The sequence below is a fragment of the Drosophila mauritiana genome, chromosome 2L (genome assembly GCF_004382145.1).
Source record: "Drosophila mauritiana strain mau12 chromosome 2L, ASM438214v1, whole genome shotgun sequence".
Classification (NCBI taxonomy): Eukaryota; Metazoa; Arthropoda; class Insecta; order Diptera; family Drosophilidae; genus Drosophila; species Drosophila mauritiana.
The window spans coordinates 18,165,748-18,180,515 of NC_046667.1; the positions used below are offsets into that span (position 1 = coordinate 18,165,748).

The 14,768-nt window shown below is 40.9% G+C and overlaps 2 protein-coding genes across 4 annotated transcripts in view; one reads left to right on the top strand and one right to left on the bottom strand.

Moving 5' to 3' along the window:
- The window catches only part of LOC117139810, a 39,412-nt gene that overhangs the window by 16,338 nt on the left and 8,306 nt on the right, over positions 1–14,768 (top strand). For 2 of the 3 annotated variants that reach the window (XM_033302442.1, XM_033302449.1), the window contains one exon: positions 10,825–10,854. The exons of the other annotated variant lie outside the window; for it this stretch is intronic. In XM_033302442.1, coding sequence (XP_033158333.1) covers positions 10,852–10,854 — 3 coding nt within the window. In that variant the 5' untranslated portion in view covers positions 10,825–10,851. The remainder of the gene's footprint in view (positions 1–10,824; positions 10,855–14,768) is intronic. 3 annotated transcript variants of the gene reach the window in all.
- On the bottom strand, positions 12,442–14,405 carry LOC117139803 (probable cytochrome P450 310a1). Its single transcript, XM_033302429.1, has 6 exons — positions 13,740–14,405; positions 13,564–13,680; positions 13,321–13,502; positions 13,038–13,268; positions 12,698–12,967; positions 12,442–12,633 (listed from the first exon to the last, which is right to left on the bottom strand). The coding sequence occupies exons 1-6, from the start codon at positions 14,225–14,227 to the stop codon at positions 12,443–12,445; spliced, it is 1,479 nt and encodes a 492-aa protein (XP_033158320.1). The 5' UTR covers positions 14,228–14,405; the 3' UTR covers position 12,442.

Genomic DNA, 14,768 nt, shown 5'->3' on the forward strand with positions numbered 1-14,768 from the left:
AAATTATAAACAAAAACCAACAATTCAGCCAATCCAAACATCGTATAGATGTGCGTCTGTTTTTTTGTGAAACCCAATTTATTCAAGCTTAATATGGCAGTCAGACAGGCCTAAAATTGAATTATGAGACGCGTGCCTATTCGAGCACCACAGGAATTTCGTTTTATTTCGCTTTTAATAAAATACGATGTAAATAGTAGATATCATATCAGCATGTATTTATTTTGTTTTGCATTTAAAGAAACCAAGCCAATTTGTCAATTTATTTTTAAATAAGATTCCAGGAAATATCTCTAATATTTGCCACATTACCTATTACTAAGGCAATTCAACCATATTTTTTAAGTTAATTAAGGGTGTGCAATTTTCTGCGTATTTCCCATTTGTCTCGTGATTTAAAAAGCAATGCAACATTCATTTTTCAGATACCCACTGACAGGTGCAATCCATACCACAGCATTGCTTTGCTTTAGTTCGGTCTGGTTTTCTGTTCGACTTTTGTAAAGCTTGCCGCAAAAATGCGTTTAGGCCACCTCAATGCAATCGGGTTGTAGTTTTTTCGCAAAAACAAAACAAAAAATACAGTTGCGTAGCTTGGCTAAGCCCACAAGGCGGCGATGAACAGATATCGAAAATTGGGTTAAGCAACCTGTAGTGGCCGCCAGGTGTATCTGTCACCAGATCCACTTCCATTATTTTTCTGTTTCGCTTTTTGCCCAATGAAAATGAAAGCCAGGCCTCGGTAATCAAGAATACAAGTGGGTCGAAGATTTTCGCCGGAGCGTGAAAGTGAAAAGTGTGGAAAAGCTGACCGACTGCTGATGACTACACTTACTTTTGTGGCCCAGTGGCCCCATCTCATTACACCTAATTTGTTTATTTTGTTTCGCCGTTAGGTTAGGTGTCAACGTGGGAGAATCTAGGTGTGCTGGGAAAGTCTAGTGTTTGCATACAGAGAGAGAAAATCATAGCTATATTTTAACATAGCTTTTAAAACAGAATATCTAATGAATGAAATGAGGCATAATTTATAGATAACTTTATATGAAAAAGGGTAATATTGAAGTTAAAGCAACTCAATCATATATAACTATATAGTTTCTCCATGTGCCCTCTTGGCTTTCCATGTTCATTTCCCCCATAAGGATCGACCTGCTCATTTGCATGACAAGCTGTCGGAAGCCGGCGCTCAATTCACGCAACATGCCCCAAAACACGATTGGACGCACTCATAGTCCACATGTATCTGTATCTTACACATGTATGCAGATATTTGCTCGGATCGGCTGCTTAGGCTTTGAGAGACAAATCACTTTTACCTGTTTGCGTCTGTCGTCTGCCACTTGGGTTACATATCATCCGCAGATACTGGGTCTACAAGTGGTGGTCAGTTTGGGCGGTGTCCCTGGTTTTTTCTGGCTTTCTACCCCAACCAGTTTGTCGGATTTTCTGTACGTGTCTTTTATTTTTTTTCCCGCAAATTTATTGGCAATAATCATTTGGAGCTTATACAAATTGCATGAACAAGGCGAAAGCCGTCCACTCGAATGGGCCTTATATATTTGCCCATATCTATATCTTTGATCGCTTCTATGCACATTTCTGTGTAGAGGCGTTGTCCCAACTTTGGTCGAATGAACCTTAATTAAAGCCGAGATTGGCCGCTGCGGCACGATTTTCTTTCGAAATTGAACCACATTGTTCAGCCGGGCTATCAGGCTATCATTAGGTTTGGCCTATACCATAATTGTTCAGATTATGAACGAAATGCGTTGGCTGGTAGTGTCGAGCCCAATTCAAATGACGTGAAATTGAAGCACAAAAAGCGAAAATTATTTTCATTGCAAGTGCTGCAGCTATTTACGGAGAAATTTTGATTACTTTTCAAATTCAACTAAAATTGTTATGGCTTAAAACGAATTATGCATTTCCAGGCAGGAAGGTAACTTTGTCACCATCAGTAGCTAAGTTTGTAACAGAAGCTTGGTGCTCAATAGAAACTTTGAAATGACCGAGAGAAATGCTGGCAATAAAAAAGTTGCTCAAAGGAAGCTATATTTATTTATTAATAGACCTGGCAGCCCGTCTCTTTAATACAGGACGACAACTAAACTGTTTGCCATTAAAGCCAGCTCAGCATGAAGCATAGTTTTTCCAATGCCATTTTTTACAGCATTTGGGGGGCAAAATCAAAGTGTAATAAACGACAGTTGCCATGGCAGCAATAGCAAATATTCAGTCTATTGTTTAAGCGATGTCAATATGAAAAACGCATAAATCTTGTCTGTGGTTGTTGGGGCTGCAAAAACGGGAGGGCCTTCAAAAATGAGTTCGCATTTGTTCTACTTATTTGCATAGATTGGGAGTTGATGTGGCCAAATAAATATCGATGTTCCATATTTGGGGCATGTCACGTGATTTGCCGAAAGTCAAACTCAATTTCAGTGCTTTCGTCACGAAACTTTTATTCCCCCCCTACACCATATATCATGGCAACATCAATAGAATAAGGGCTTGGCTGGTTTTTTGGCGTTGGCAAGTAACTCGAAACTCCGTTTGTGTACCCCAAATGTTCTTTTTTATCGGTTAAGTTGCTTGATTGGAATGCGGTTCGATGGGCTCCTTGTTTCGATAAATCTCAGAGCAGAGTTTTTAATTATTTCTGGAGAGTGTTGGCCAAAAAGGAAAGGAATGTTTAACTCATTGCGTTGCGATGCAGTTAAGTTCACACCCGCGCACATCACAAGACAATTGGTCTTCGAGTTGATTTTCCAATGGTCGGCAAAATGTTTTTTGGCATTCGGCGTTTTTAAGTTTCGCTTTCAACAATTTGAAGGTCTAGCTGAAGAAGCAGAAAAATTTAAGTTAATTGTACTTGGATGGGCTATTGTGTGACTTGCATTGTCTGATTTAAAAGCATTTCTTATATTGTGTTATAATTTTGTATGTTAGTCTTATTGTCGCTGACGGCGAAGGCCACACAATGAGATCTTCTTAAATTTTATGGGGGCTGGTAAAAGAAAGTTATTTTTGAACTTAGCCAAAGGCGTAGCCTTGCTGCTGATTATGGGGGATTTTTCCGAATCAAGTAGTGATTTTAATTCAATTTGCTAAAGCTGAAGATCAGATATGGCCCTAAAACATTATTACCATATCATTTAATTTGTGCCTTAATTTAATTAAAATTTCTCAAGGCAATACTCCACCCTTGCTGCGATTTAGGTATAATTTTACCCCGACGTGGGTGTAGCTAATTGTTTGTGGTTTCTTTTACAAAATTTAAATAAACTCAAACGCATAGCGTGAATAATTGGACAAAGACAACAAATCAAAGAAAGAGTTGGCCGGCGAAAAAAGGTGTCCCAGACCATAAAACATAATGATTGGACTTGACTTTCACTCTTCCCCGAACATTGATCTCCAAAGTCGGTGGTGGTAAAATTCAGAAGGTAAAACCGCAGAGATCACAGTGACCGCTATGGAATTTCACTTTTGTTTTCGATACGACGAACAAATTTGATTTTGACGACTTTGATTAACATAGATTTCATTCGACTTAAATTCGGTCTTAATTGGACATCGTACAGCGACACGTCCAACAATTTAGCCAGTTCATCAATCAGTCAATCAATCAATCGCGCACAATCATTGTCAAACGAAATTGGTTTCCGTTTCGTGCCGTTTTATGAGTTTTTTGAATCCTCGCCAGCTGCAATTAGTGGCAAATTTGTAGCCAGTTTTCAGTGCTTATGGCAAAAAGTGGGGGGTAAGTGCTGTTGCCTGAAATATCCATCCATAGAGACACCCTTTCGACTTCCGAACTTTATGGCCAACAAACTTCTTCGCTCGTCTCGCAAAGTCCCCACAATCAAGGCGATGTTAATTTTACATATTGCAACATTTTACGTTGCCTTGCCTTTGGATTGTCTCTCGACTTGGCTCACAAACTCATTACAATGGCTATGGCTGCACAAATGTGAACAGTCAGCTCCCAGACGAACTCCCCGCACCCCCTCTCATTGCAATGGCAAAACTTCGTTGATGCTTTCAGTGATGCCACCAGATAAAATGTATCTTTAACTAGTTAAGGTGCAAATAAAAAGGTTTGGAACTACAGTTTTCTTATTACTCAAATGGAAACCTGATTGGTCTGGACTCCAATTGTTCTGAATATAAGATATTCAGATATTTTTCAAGATCGTTCAAATTTCATATCATATTCTGGAGAGCTAAAATCACATTGAATTTAATATACCCGATTAATGCTCACCACTGACTCCTTTCGTTCCGCCGTTTGTTGCATTCACCGCGTTGACAACAAATGGCACTAAATTTTTGCCATTGCATAATAAACTCTCGACGATGCCGCTGATGACGCTGCCATGCCAGTGCAGATGAAGGGTTCACCGTAGCCAGTGGGGGGCTTCACCGTACTTCTGTCGAGTTGGGCAACAACAGAGACAATAACTTTTCTTATGATGCCATTTTTCACGTGGAAAACTTGAGCCGTCTGCTGTGAGAAATTGCGGTGAATGGGTTGTGGAAAAGTCAGAAGTATGGGGGAAAATTGGTAAGGAAGTAGCGAGGATATTTTGGGATAAATCTCAGAGCTCATCCTTTTTGGATGGCTTGATTGATTTTGAAGAACGGATTTGGCCGTGGATAAATTGGATTTTCAATCGATTTAAATGCAATCTGAGCAATGACAACTTTGAAGAAGGTATTGTTTTTTTTATAATACCACCTACTCACCACTTGTTTTCATTTGTTACATTCAAGTGGTTAACCATTTTTATGTGTTTACACCAAGTTGTAATTCTATAACCCGACACCTTTGATCATTTCACGCCCGATTCACGATTAGGTAAACCATTTCCGCAGCTTTAAGTTTGCAAACTTCTATAATAAACTTGCCCGGCAAATATATTTAACGAAACTTCCAAGTTTTCACTTGTGACCGCAGAAACTACAATCACATTTCCCCCTTCAATATACATCACTGCACTCGAACACAAGCCAAGTTGAAGTTTTGGGTGGAGGAACAAGTAAATTTCCCAAGAATGTTGGTAGCGTATCACCAAGTTAACATTGTGCTTGGGTGTAAATGGGCCGAAACGGAACAAGTCGTATATTAACCAAACTAACTATATAAGCATGTACTTCCTCAGCTTCCTGCCAGAGTACAGTCAAACTTTTGAGACTAAATACGTACTATCTTTGTTAGTACTGTAAATGTTAATAAAATGCATTGTCACAATGTGAAGATCCCAGTTAAAGTGATGCTGCAAATTGTCACTCCTTTTGCCTCAAATTTGTTAAGCGAACTTAAATTCAGTTGCCCACAATGAAGCCCCACTGTAGTCAGTTCTGAATAAGTTCTTGTCCGGAACTGTGGTTGTGCAGGAATAGGAAGAAGATGGCAGTGGTTGTTTGTGGGCGAGAGTACTTCAAGTTAACCTCTAATTGCCATTGCCCCAAGTGCACCGAGCGGCAATATGCTGCTCATTTTTGTGCCCCTCCGTTGGCCATCCAGTCCATGCGACCGCACGGTGCCCCTTCCACAGGCTAATCAAATGTTACATGCAACGTTGGAGCAGTTTTTATTGTACTTCGCCGCCGGGCAGCAACAGTAGCAGCAACAGCGGATCCCTCCAGTAACCACCCATCAGACCCTTCAAACGCCCCGTCACATACTTATACCTTTTTCTATATATAGAGGGAGAATGGAACCTGAGGTTGTCATTTGGCCGCCTTTGTTGAGGGCAGAGTGTGTGTGTGTGTGTTTTAACCCCATTGATCTGATGATGACTAGCCCAAAGGCAATCCCAGCCCTTCAGCGAGCTTCTAACAATTGGTTATGCTTGCTACTAAGGGTATATTAAATTTGGAAACAGATTTTATTATTATTGTGATGCAACTATTGCCGCACATGTCAAATAAATATTAATCTTGAGGTTTCAATTTAGTATAATGTTTATTTTATCAAATCTATATTCCAACCAATTTTAGTTTGTGATTATAAATGACTTTGTTTACAGCACATATTTTTAACGATTTTTATTCATTTTAGCACATCAAAAAGTCACATTTTTTCAGAACGCTTTCAAAGCTAATACATTTTTTTCCAAATTAGGGTATCCTAACTTCATTTTCCCTAAATAAATTGCATCCCCTTTGTGCTTTTGTGTCCCTTTCATGCATATATGTACGTAAACCTTAACTTTATTTACGTGCTTGATTAGAAGTAGGGAGCTAGACCAGCCCGTTGGGGTCTTTCAGTTTTGTGTTGTTTAGCGACGCTATCAATCTGATGTTCCCACATGCCCGAGAGCCCCGGGCCACTGCGCCACGCCCCTCGATTGGCCCCAAAACCCCCGCCCTAAAGCCATGTTAATACCCTTTGGCGTCACTGTTATGAGTCGGCGGCGAGAGTGGGCAGGTTTTCCTTATCATTGTGCAAGCGAAAACTTAATTGAACGGCATTTGACATAGTTTAAGGCGATGGCACCATAAACATTGTACCCACTTTTGCCCCTTTCGGATTAGATGGAAAATTGACTTTGTTGTCGTTCGGAAAATTAGTTTCACTTGTGAATTGCGCATCATTTGGCAACGGCGTTACACATCGTGTGACATCGAAACCCAGAAAAAAGCCCAGGGCATAAAGCTACGCCAGATTATGCTGCATGTCGAGAAGGAGATGACTCCCAATCTCGTGTCCCATGTCCCTGCTCCGCAATTCCCGGATTCCTCTGCGAGCCAAATGTCACGCCAAACCATGCAACGCCAACAAATGCAACAACTTCAGCGGTTCAAGCTGCTTTCCACTGATTGCGAAAATCATGCCGACAAGAAAAAACTTCGAGGGTCTTGGTAGTAGACTTTGGAATACCCCTTTGGTTACATCGGACTTTATAGTAACTAATTATAAAGTTGCATATTTTGTTTGAGATACTTAGTATCTCACAAAGGTTAGGTTGCTTTATTTTACTACTAACTTTTCTGAAAAGTACTTGTATACCCTGCTCTGTTGAATACCCTGTACCAAAAAGAGTTGCCAGAATGTGGCATGTGACAGGGCGCTGAAGAAGAGCTTGAGCTCCCACCGACCAACCATCTAAAGGTTCCACTTCTGCAGCTGCATCTGCAACCAACTGCAGTCGCCGGGTCTCCAAAGCTTCGCAATTTGCAATCCACAGCAGCAGGGACCCGCATCTCCCATCTCCCGTCCAGAGTGAAATTTTGTCAATGCATCTGGATGTGGCTTAGGGTTATCGGAGTCACGAAGTGGGAGGAGTCGGGCATTGAGTTATGAGTCGCAGCAGTGAAGTAAATTAGAGAAGGCAACGAAGGAGTTGTGAATATATCCAGCCAAAGGATCAGCTGCAGAGCTGTGGGCAATGGATATAGATACATGCATGTTGCAACCGGAATTAGGTAGTCAAGGGTTCATCCGGTTCATGAAGAGCTGAGCCGCTGGAGGAGCCAATTTGATGACTAGCCTGGATTTTATGGGGTTAACTTCTGCAGCTTAACCTAAAGGAGGGACAATTTTAGCAGGAAAAGGAGTTTATGTTTTACAGGATAATGCTTTCAGCAGAAGACGCGTATATGGGAAGTTAGAACAGCTGCACACAGAACACTTACTTCGATTAGAAAGTGCAATTCAGCAGAGTTAATCCAACTACTTGTGTAAAATATGTTAAACTTTAAAGGAAGGCTTTAAACATTTTGCACCTATACACACACCTGTGCTTTTTGGCCATCCGGTGTGGCATTGTCATAATTCAGCTCACCTATTGATTTGATTTATATTCGATCATAAATTAAATAACTTCGTGCACAACTGTGCAGCTACATACGTGTTCATTTGGATTACATTTGGCACATTTGCAGTTGATGCACGCGCCTAATGGTAATTAATTAGGCATTTAATTTAATTATGAGTGCAAATTGCGCACAGGTCACAGCATCCGCTAATTTCTGGTTAAATGCAATGGAAGTGATTATGGCGCGGCAAGCGTTTTGTTCACCGCTCTGGGGCTTTAAAATGTAAACCAAAACTTCCACAATTTCAATAAATAATTTACACCTGCGTGCTTTGTTCAAAATTCTGAGGGGCGGAGTGCTGTTTCGCATTAAAGTGAATGATATGAATTTCAATTTGCGGAAAGGAAACTCATGGATGGCGATTCCATTATGTATGTACGCACATCCCAGATTCCGTATGCACTCATTCCAAGTGACAAACTTGGGCAATTTCCGCTCCACGGAAATGTGCACAATTTAATTTTGGCCTGCGGTAGCAGGGGTTTGCTCACTTTTCCCCCCGCTTTTTTTTCTTCTTCAAGAAACATCTTTTGGTCTAGCCGAGCAGAAGCTTAGTTAATATCTTCATCTGCGCATCTCTCCGCGGAGTTGATCATTTTCTGCTTGAGTGTGCTGCAGACTTCCCCCCACAGTTGCTGTTGCTTTTAATTAGAATCGTCGTGGCCACAAAAATGGTATGTTGTATGTACTCACACATGACTGCCATTCTGTTTGGACCCCAAAGTGAGCAAGAAGTTTCCATATCCAGCTCCCCCTTTCTGGGCTTAAGATAATTTTTCCGCCGTGAAAACATAAATTCAAGTTGTTTTTATTGCCACACGCACACTCACGCACGTATTTCTCCTTTATGCCCCCGAAAGAAACTTTGTATACCCAAAATTTTCTTGGAAAATTAACAACACTCGTGGCTTTGATTTATCGCGATAAGCGGATGTTGTTGTTTGCCGTTGCTTCCCATTGTTTGTGGGGCGGTGGGTGGTGCTGCTGAGATTTTGATTTTGTCAGGTCCCATATATATGCAGATTGATTTTGGGGCTTTAATTAAGTTATCTAGTTTGGCATTTTGATAAATGCTCTCGACGCTTCGTTACGCCGGGTAATTGAAACTGAAGGCTAAATGATTTTGGCCATTAGGAAGGTTGCGCTTCTGGCAAGCGAAAACCGGAACTTAAAACCGAGATTCTATTTTAAGGTTGACTAAGCTTAATGCAGTTAATTATTTGTATAATGTATAATATAATTGAATGTAAGATATTGAGAAAATGCAGTGCCACCCACAAGCCCCAAATTCGACGCACTATTTAAGCACCCGCCAAAATGACAGAGCCATAAATTAATTAAGAGTCGGAAACAGATAAAAAAAATGGTGCAAAGAAGACGAAGCAGGCGACAAAAAAAGCAAAGAAACAGATATGAAAAGCGGCAGACAAACAAATTACACATGCGACTGGTGGCCGCGACAGTTTGGCTGACAATAATTAAAGCAACTGCACACAGCCGCCAATAGCAACAACAAACAGCTGCACGCAAACACCAGCGGCATCCTCAAACATCCTCCACTCTCTCCTCGGAACAAAGATGATCTATATATGGATGATGTGGATGCACCCACATACATATGTACATACGTACATATATGTATATATGTATGTGCAGTTTGAAGGGCGGCAGGCGGATGCAGCACGCAGGCAACATGCAACTCCATGCGGCAATTATGTGAATGCAGCGCACACAAATTGAAAAAGTAAACCAACTGAATCAGCAGACAGTGCGGCCTCTTTAAAAGGAACTAAGCATTTTGAGATAGCAGTATTTGGAATTATAGTGTAAAGTAACCAGCTTTAAAACCGTTTTTCTTTAACCATATTTTTATATTGAAAAGTTGTTCTAAAAACATCATACTAAATAAAATATCCTTTTATTTCATGCTCACGCATATTTATAATTTTTTAAGTGTATAAATGTAGAAGTAACACTGTTAAGTAAGCCGAATAACTGCTTTTCTGAAGTTCTCCAGTATTCTTTATTCTTCAAGCTCTTGGTGATCATAATCTTCATACATGACAACCACGCAGACTAACACCCTTGCCAGCTTTAATTGTTAAACAAATATTCATAAAAAACAACAGAGAGAGAGGCAGAGAGAGCAAAATTAAAGGCCAAACATTTACTTGGTTTTATTACTGCTGACCTCGGAGGTCGTTGGTTACTTTATCTTTTTTTCGGGGCAAAGTTGGGCGAATTCTTATGTGAGGGGGTGAAGTGTGAAGAGGTTTCATACATACATATAAGCTCATAAGATGACCGCCACTTAAATTGTTTTCTTAACCATGCAAGTGGGAAAGTTTTTGTACGAGAAGAGTTCTCATCCAATTAGCGAAGATAATTGCAGTTGTCAAAAAAAGGCAGAACAAATTTCTGAAATTAAAGTCGGTATAATTATTAAAGAAAATAAAGACCATGCGAAAAAATGTGAGAGCTTTTTTAATCATTTTTTTTTTATTTTAAACACATTTTTATATAATTTACGTAACTTTGCTCAGCTATTGAAAACTGCTAAAATAATAGCCCTATTATTTATGAGAGCCTCTTTGTTGCGTAAAGAAATTTCTGTTTTTATCATGCAAATATTTGGCATATTTGTGGGCTTAAATTGAACGATACAAAACGCTCAAGTTTCTGTTTGTCTAGCGCATAACAAATAATTCCCCTAGTTAAGCCACTTAAATGCTTTTAAAGTGATTTTACCTAAGCAGTGTACAGTGTTGCACAACTTTGGCTGGGCAAAAACAATAAAAGCCAAGCCAAAAGTCATATGTCAATAGGCTAATTAAAGGGGACAGCAGCGATCTGATGCTTGTTTGTAACAAATGTATCTCAAACAGTGTTCAATTGCAATCTGGTTTCATTTTGCCATCAAAAGTTCAATGGCACAGCTCCATAAATGTGCACTTGATTAATCGATGCCATTTTCGTTTCTCTATCTCCTTGCAGTTAACCCCGTAAACAGATCTTGAAATTATGGTAAGTTAATAACACTAATTGGACAACAACTTTACATGGAAATTAGCAGTACACGGAGCCTGTCTGTTGTCTCCTGGGTGAAATAAATCATAATTTATGCTAGGAGAAACGAAAATTGTACACTCCTCGCTGTGTATAATTTATGCACAACTTTTTAAACTGGAATTGTGCGGTTTTTCGGGCGAGGCTGGTGGCGCGTTGAGCGCTTAATGTGGAATGAGTAATGTTAAAATGTAACCAGGACAATGGCAGCCAAGATTGCGCCAAAGTGAGTTGCCACCGAATCACCATCGCCAGCTTCCATCTTCCATCCTCCATCTCATGCAATTTATATTCGACACTTGGCCTGTTGCCTGTTGCGAACTGGGTCAAAACATGTGAAGAGCGCCACTTGCTCCTGTTGTCGTAGTCGTGCCAGTGGATTTTATCATCCTATTCCGGCTGGGGCTTTAAATTGTCCATGTGCTATGGTGCAACCCCACGACTCTTGCAACCCCTGTTCGTTTGATTGAATTTCAATTTTCAATTTTAATACTTCGACCAGAGCAGGAGTCGTAAAGTTTGGCGTTGATTTCGGACTCTTTCCAGGTCATTTGTCCCGGAAAGCTTAGCCCCGGCTCGGGCTCAATTAGTTTGATGGCGCTTCTTCCTTTTTGGTTGCTTTGGCTTGTGGCCGGCCGTCCAAAAAGTTTTCATTAATGTAAAACACTTTACGCACTCATTAGAGTCATTTGTTTGTGACATCTCTATCTCGCATTCCGTTTGCCCGGTCCGGTCTGTGGGTGATAAATGCGTCCATAATGCGGCCTAATTGCGGCATCATTAGAGGCGCCTTTCGGCCCTGATTGCCACTCCTGCGAACATACTCGAACTGGATTGGTACACTGGGGGAAAAAAAGATTAGTTGCAGAAGTAATGGAGAGTTCATTTGTGAAAGGAACTTCGGTCTAATGATTTAAAGCTACATTTCATATTCCTATAGATTGCTTTTGTGTTCTGATTAAATTTCCTGTCAGTCTTTTTCTCGAAGTGTTGAGTACTTGAAGTGGACAGACGGACTTGACTTAAGCATACCTATTTCGGCAGACAAGAGAGGGGCCTGGGCTATTGGTATCCAGGCGGCTGTCATGTTGGATTGGCAACAAAGCAAATCAAATTTAATGATAAACTCGAATGGAAGCACATGTCTTTTCCGCCCGAGATGATATCTGCCATCTATGCCACGCCCCCTATCTATCTATCTCACTCTCTAGAATCGGGTCTTTATATCCGTGTTGGCGTAAACAACAACAATGGGGGCACATAGGAATGACTAATTTAATGCGCCGAGTTTGGTGTTGTGTAACGTTACGTATACGCACCGTGAGCGCCGGGACCTTTTGGCATTTTGCAAAGTTAACGAAGCGAACGAAGCAAACACGACCAGACATATACAAAAACAACAACAGCAGCAACAAGGACGAGAAGGGGAAACTGTGGCCATAATATACTGAATTTTATTTATAGCATAATTTCAGGTGTCGCGCACACACGACAAAGTGTTGAAAAAGATGCTCAAATTAAAGAACTTAACTTAGCTTAACTTAGTTTAGCTGTAAAATTTCGTGTTTATTTCGCGTCTCTTCAATTTGACTTTTAGCCCATCCTTTGTGTGTATAAAAGGAGCTGGCCGGTGGGAAACTTCAAGGGTCTTCACCTGGTTCGCATCCAATTCCAAATGAAAGTTCTGGAGTAATTTGATCAGGGCCACTTTAATTACCAACTTGGCAAAGTTCTGTCCTGTAATTGGGATGAGAAAAATATTGTCGGAACATTTCTAAAATAATTTGAATCCTTTACGTACCCACACACTGTGATCCCCCAATGCCAAATCCTATAAAGACATTGCTCTTTGTCTTGTCTTCACATTGGCCCACATCATTGGTAGTTTGCAGAAACCGAAGTGGCTTATATTTCATAGGCTCACTGAAGTATTTTTCATCTCGGTGCATGGCTAGTAAGGGCACCATCAAAGTCTTTCCCTCATCAATTGTGAATTTTGAATTGGGTAGCGAATAACTTTTGCGGCAAACACGTTCAATAATGGGTAGAGGAGGGTATTTGCGAAGCGTTTCTGTAAAGTTAAGAGACAGATGTCAAAATCACTCAAACATCTTTTATTAAGTTCTAAAAATTAAAAATACCTTTTAAACACATGTCCATATACCTAAGCCCATTAAGCTCTTCAAATTTGAGCTGGCCATTTTCATTGCTCAGCTCCTTTATTTCCGCTCGAAGTTTTTCCCCTATTAAAGGTTCTTGCAGGATTTCCAAGAGGGTGAAGGTTACAGTTGAAGCCACTGCATCTAGAGATACTTTCAAGAGATCCTCGGCAACTTTGGCCATGCGTTTGATGGACAACAGTTTGTCTGCTTCTAGAAATAACGAATTAGTACTGCTTTTCACAATTCAAACATTAAAACTTACCATTAATCGGTTCCAGTTGCCATTTATCGCCACTAACTTCATTGCCGTTTCTAAATCTGACTAGTAGTTGTAGAATATCTTTGCGTATCAGTCCATGATCTTCACGTAGCTCGACGCTTTGTTTAATGAGATCTCTTAAGCGGTAGGTATATGAAGATTTCTGCGGTAGGCGACCCAAAGTGCTGAAGGTAGGATGAAAATGTAGGTATGCTTCAGGTGGGAATTCCCATTATGTATACTTACAAGGATTGTATCGAGGCCTGATTGTGGCTCAGGTAGCTGGTCAAGATGTGGTCCTCGTGCTCAAAGTTATTAATGTCCAAGCCGTAAATCAGATTGGCAATTATGTTGACGGAATAACTAAGAGGGGAAGAAATATTAACTTAGTTTAAGTCGAGAAGACTTATGCCTCTACGTACACTCTGAGTTTTTGCTGGAGATCCACTTCCAGTGGACATCCTTGAACTTGCCTGTCCAGCAGATGGTGAATTAAATGATCACCCACTTTCTGGACCTGCCCGAACATCTCGGACAATCGTTTGGTACCAAACATGGGCGCCAGTTTCTCCAGCAAATTGAACCTGCGATAACCCGCGACATAGTCCCACTTCAGTTCGTTGAAGTGTCCATTCGATTGCTGCAGAATCGTTTGGGCCAGCTCCACATTTCGCACCAGAAGAACAGGCCTGAAGAAGCAGTAGATGCCCAGAAGCCGATCCTTGCCCGACTGGTAGGCCTCACAGATGGCCTCCACGTGTCGGAACTCCCGTCTGTAGGCCTTCTGCAGGAAACTCCACGTAATGCCGGCCTTTTCCGAGGGGAATCCCCTGCGTCGCCAGTGGCTGTAAATGTGGCGAACCGAGAGGAATACCGCCGAATATAGCAGAATAGGCAACAGCAGCCACATTGTGTTGATGATGTTGCGACTTCGAGGTGCCCTGACAGACTGGTGGTGCCTGAGGTCTGGAAAACTAAAGCCGATTCTCTGAGGACGTCTGCCCCGATGCAGATAATTACTGCGAGTTGGCAGCCCCTGTGCGGATGATAGCGATAATGATAATGGTATTGATAATGATGAAGATGCCAAACGAAATCGAAAGTCGCGATCGAATCACGGCTTTTCTCGTCTGGCAACTGGCAACAACTGCAAGTCAATCTTGTCTGACCAAAATAACAAAACCGAAATTCGAACAAAATCGGGAGGGAAAAAATCGAACAAAAAAATTCCGGGCATACTATCACATCACATTCGCCTTCAGTTATCTCCCTGTTTCTCTTTATGGCTGTTCTGAGCGGCCTGATAGTAATTTATACAGCCCCTGGGCTGTACCATGTTATTATCAAAGTCTGGAGCAAGTTTTTGTACCCAAAAAAATACCCAATATGCTGAGGTATCTATCAGGCTATTCGCTAAACATGAAAGATATAACATCTGTCAAATACTTCAA

Bases quoted from the DNA above. Each gene is read 5' to 3' on its own strand.
- LOC117139803 (XM_033302429.1), bottom strand. From the start codon at position 14,227: ATGTGGCTGCTGTTGCCTATTCTGCTATATTCGGCGGTATTCCTCTCG. The intron at 13,269-13,320 runs GTAAGTTTTAAT...CGTTATTTCTAG, and splicing joins GCAACTGGAACCGATTAATG to AAGCAGACAAACTGTTGTCC. The intron at 12,634-12,697 runs GTACGTAAAGGA...TCCCAATTACAG, and splicing joins TGGGGGATCACAGTGTGTGG to GACAGAACTTTGCCAAGTTG.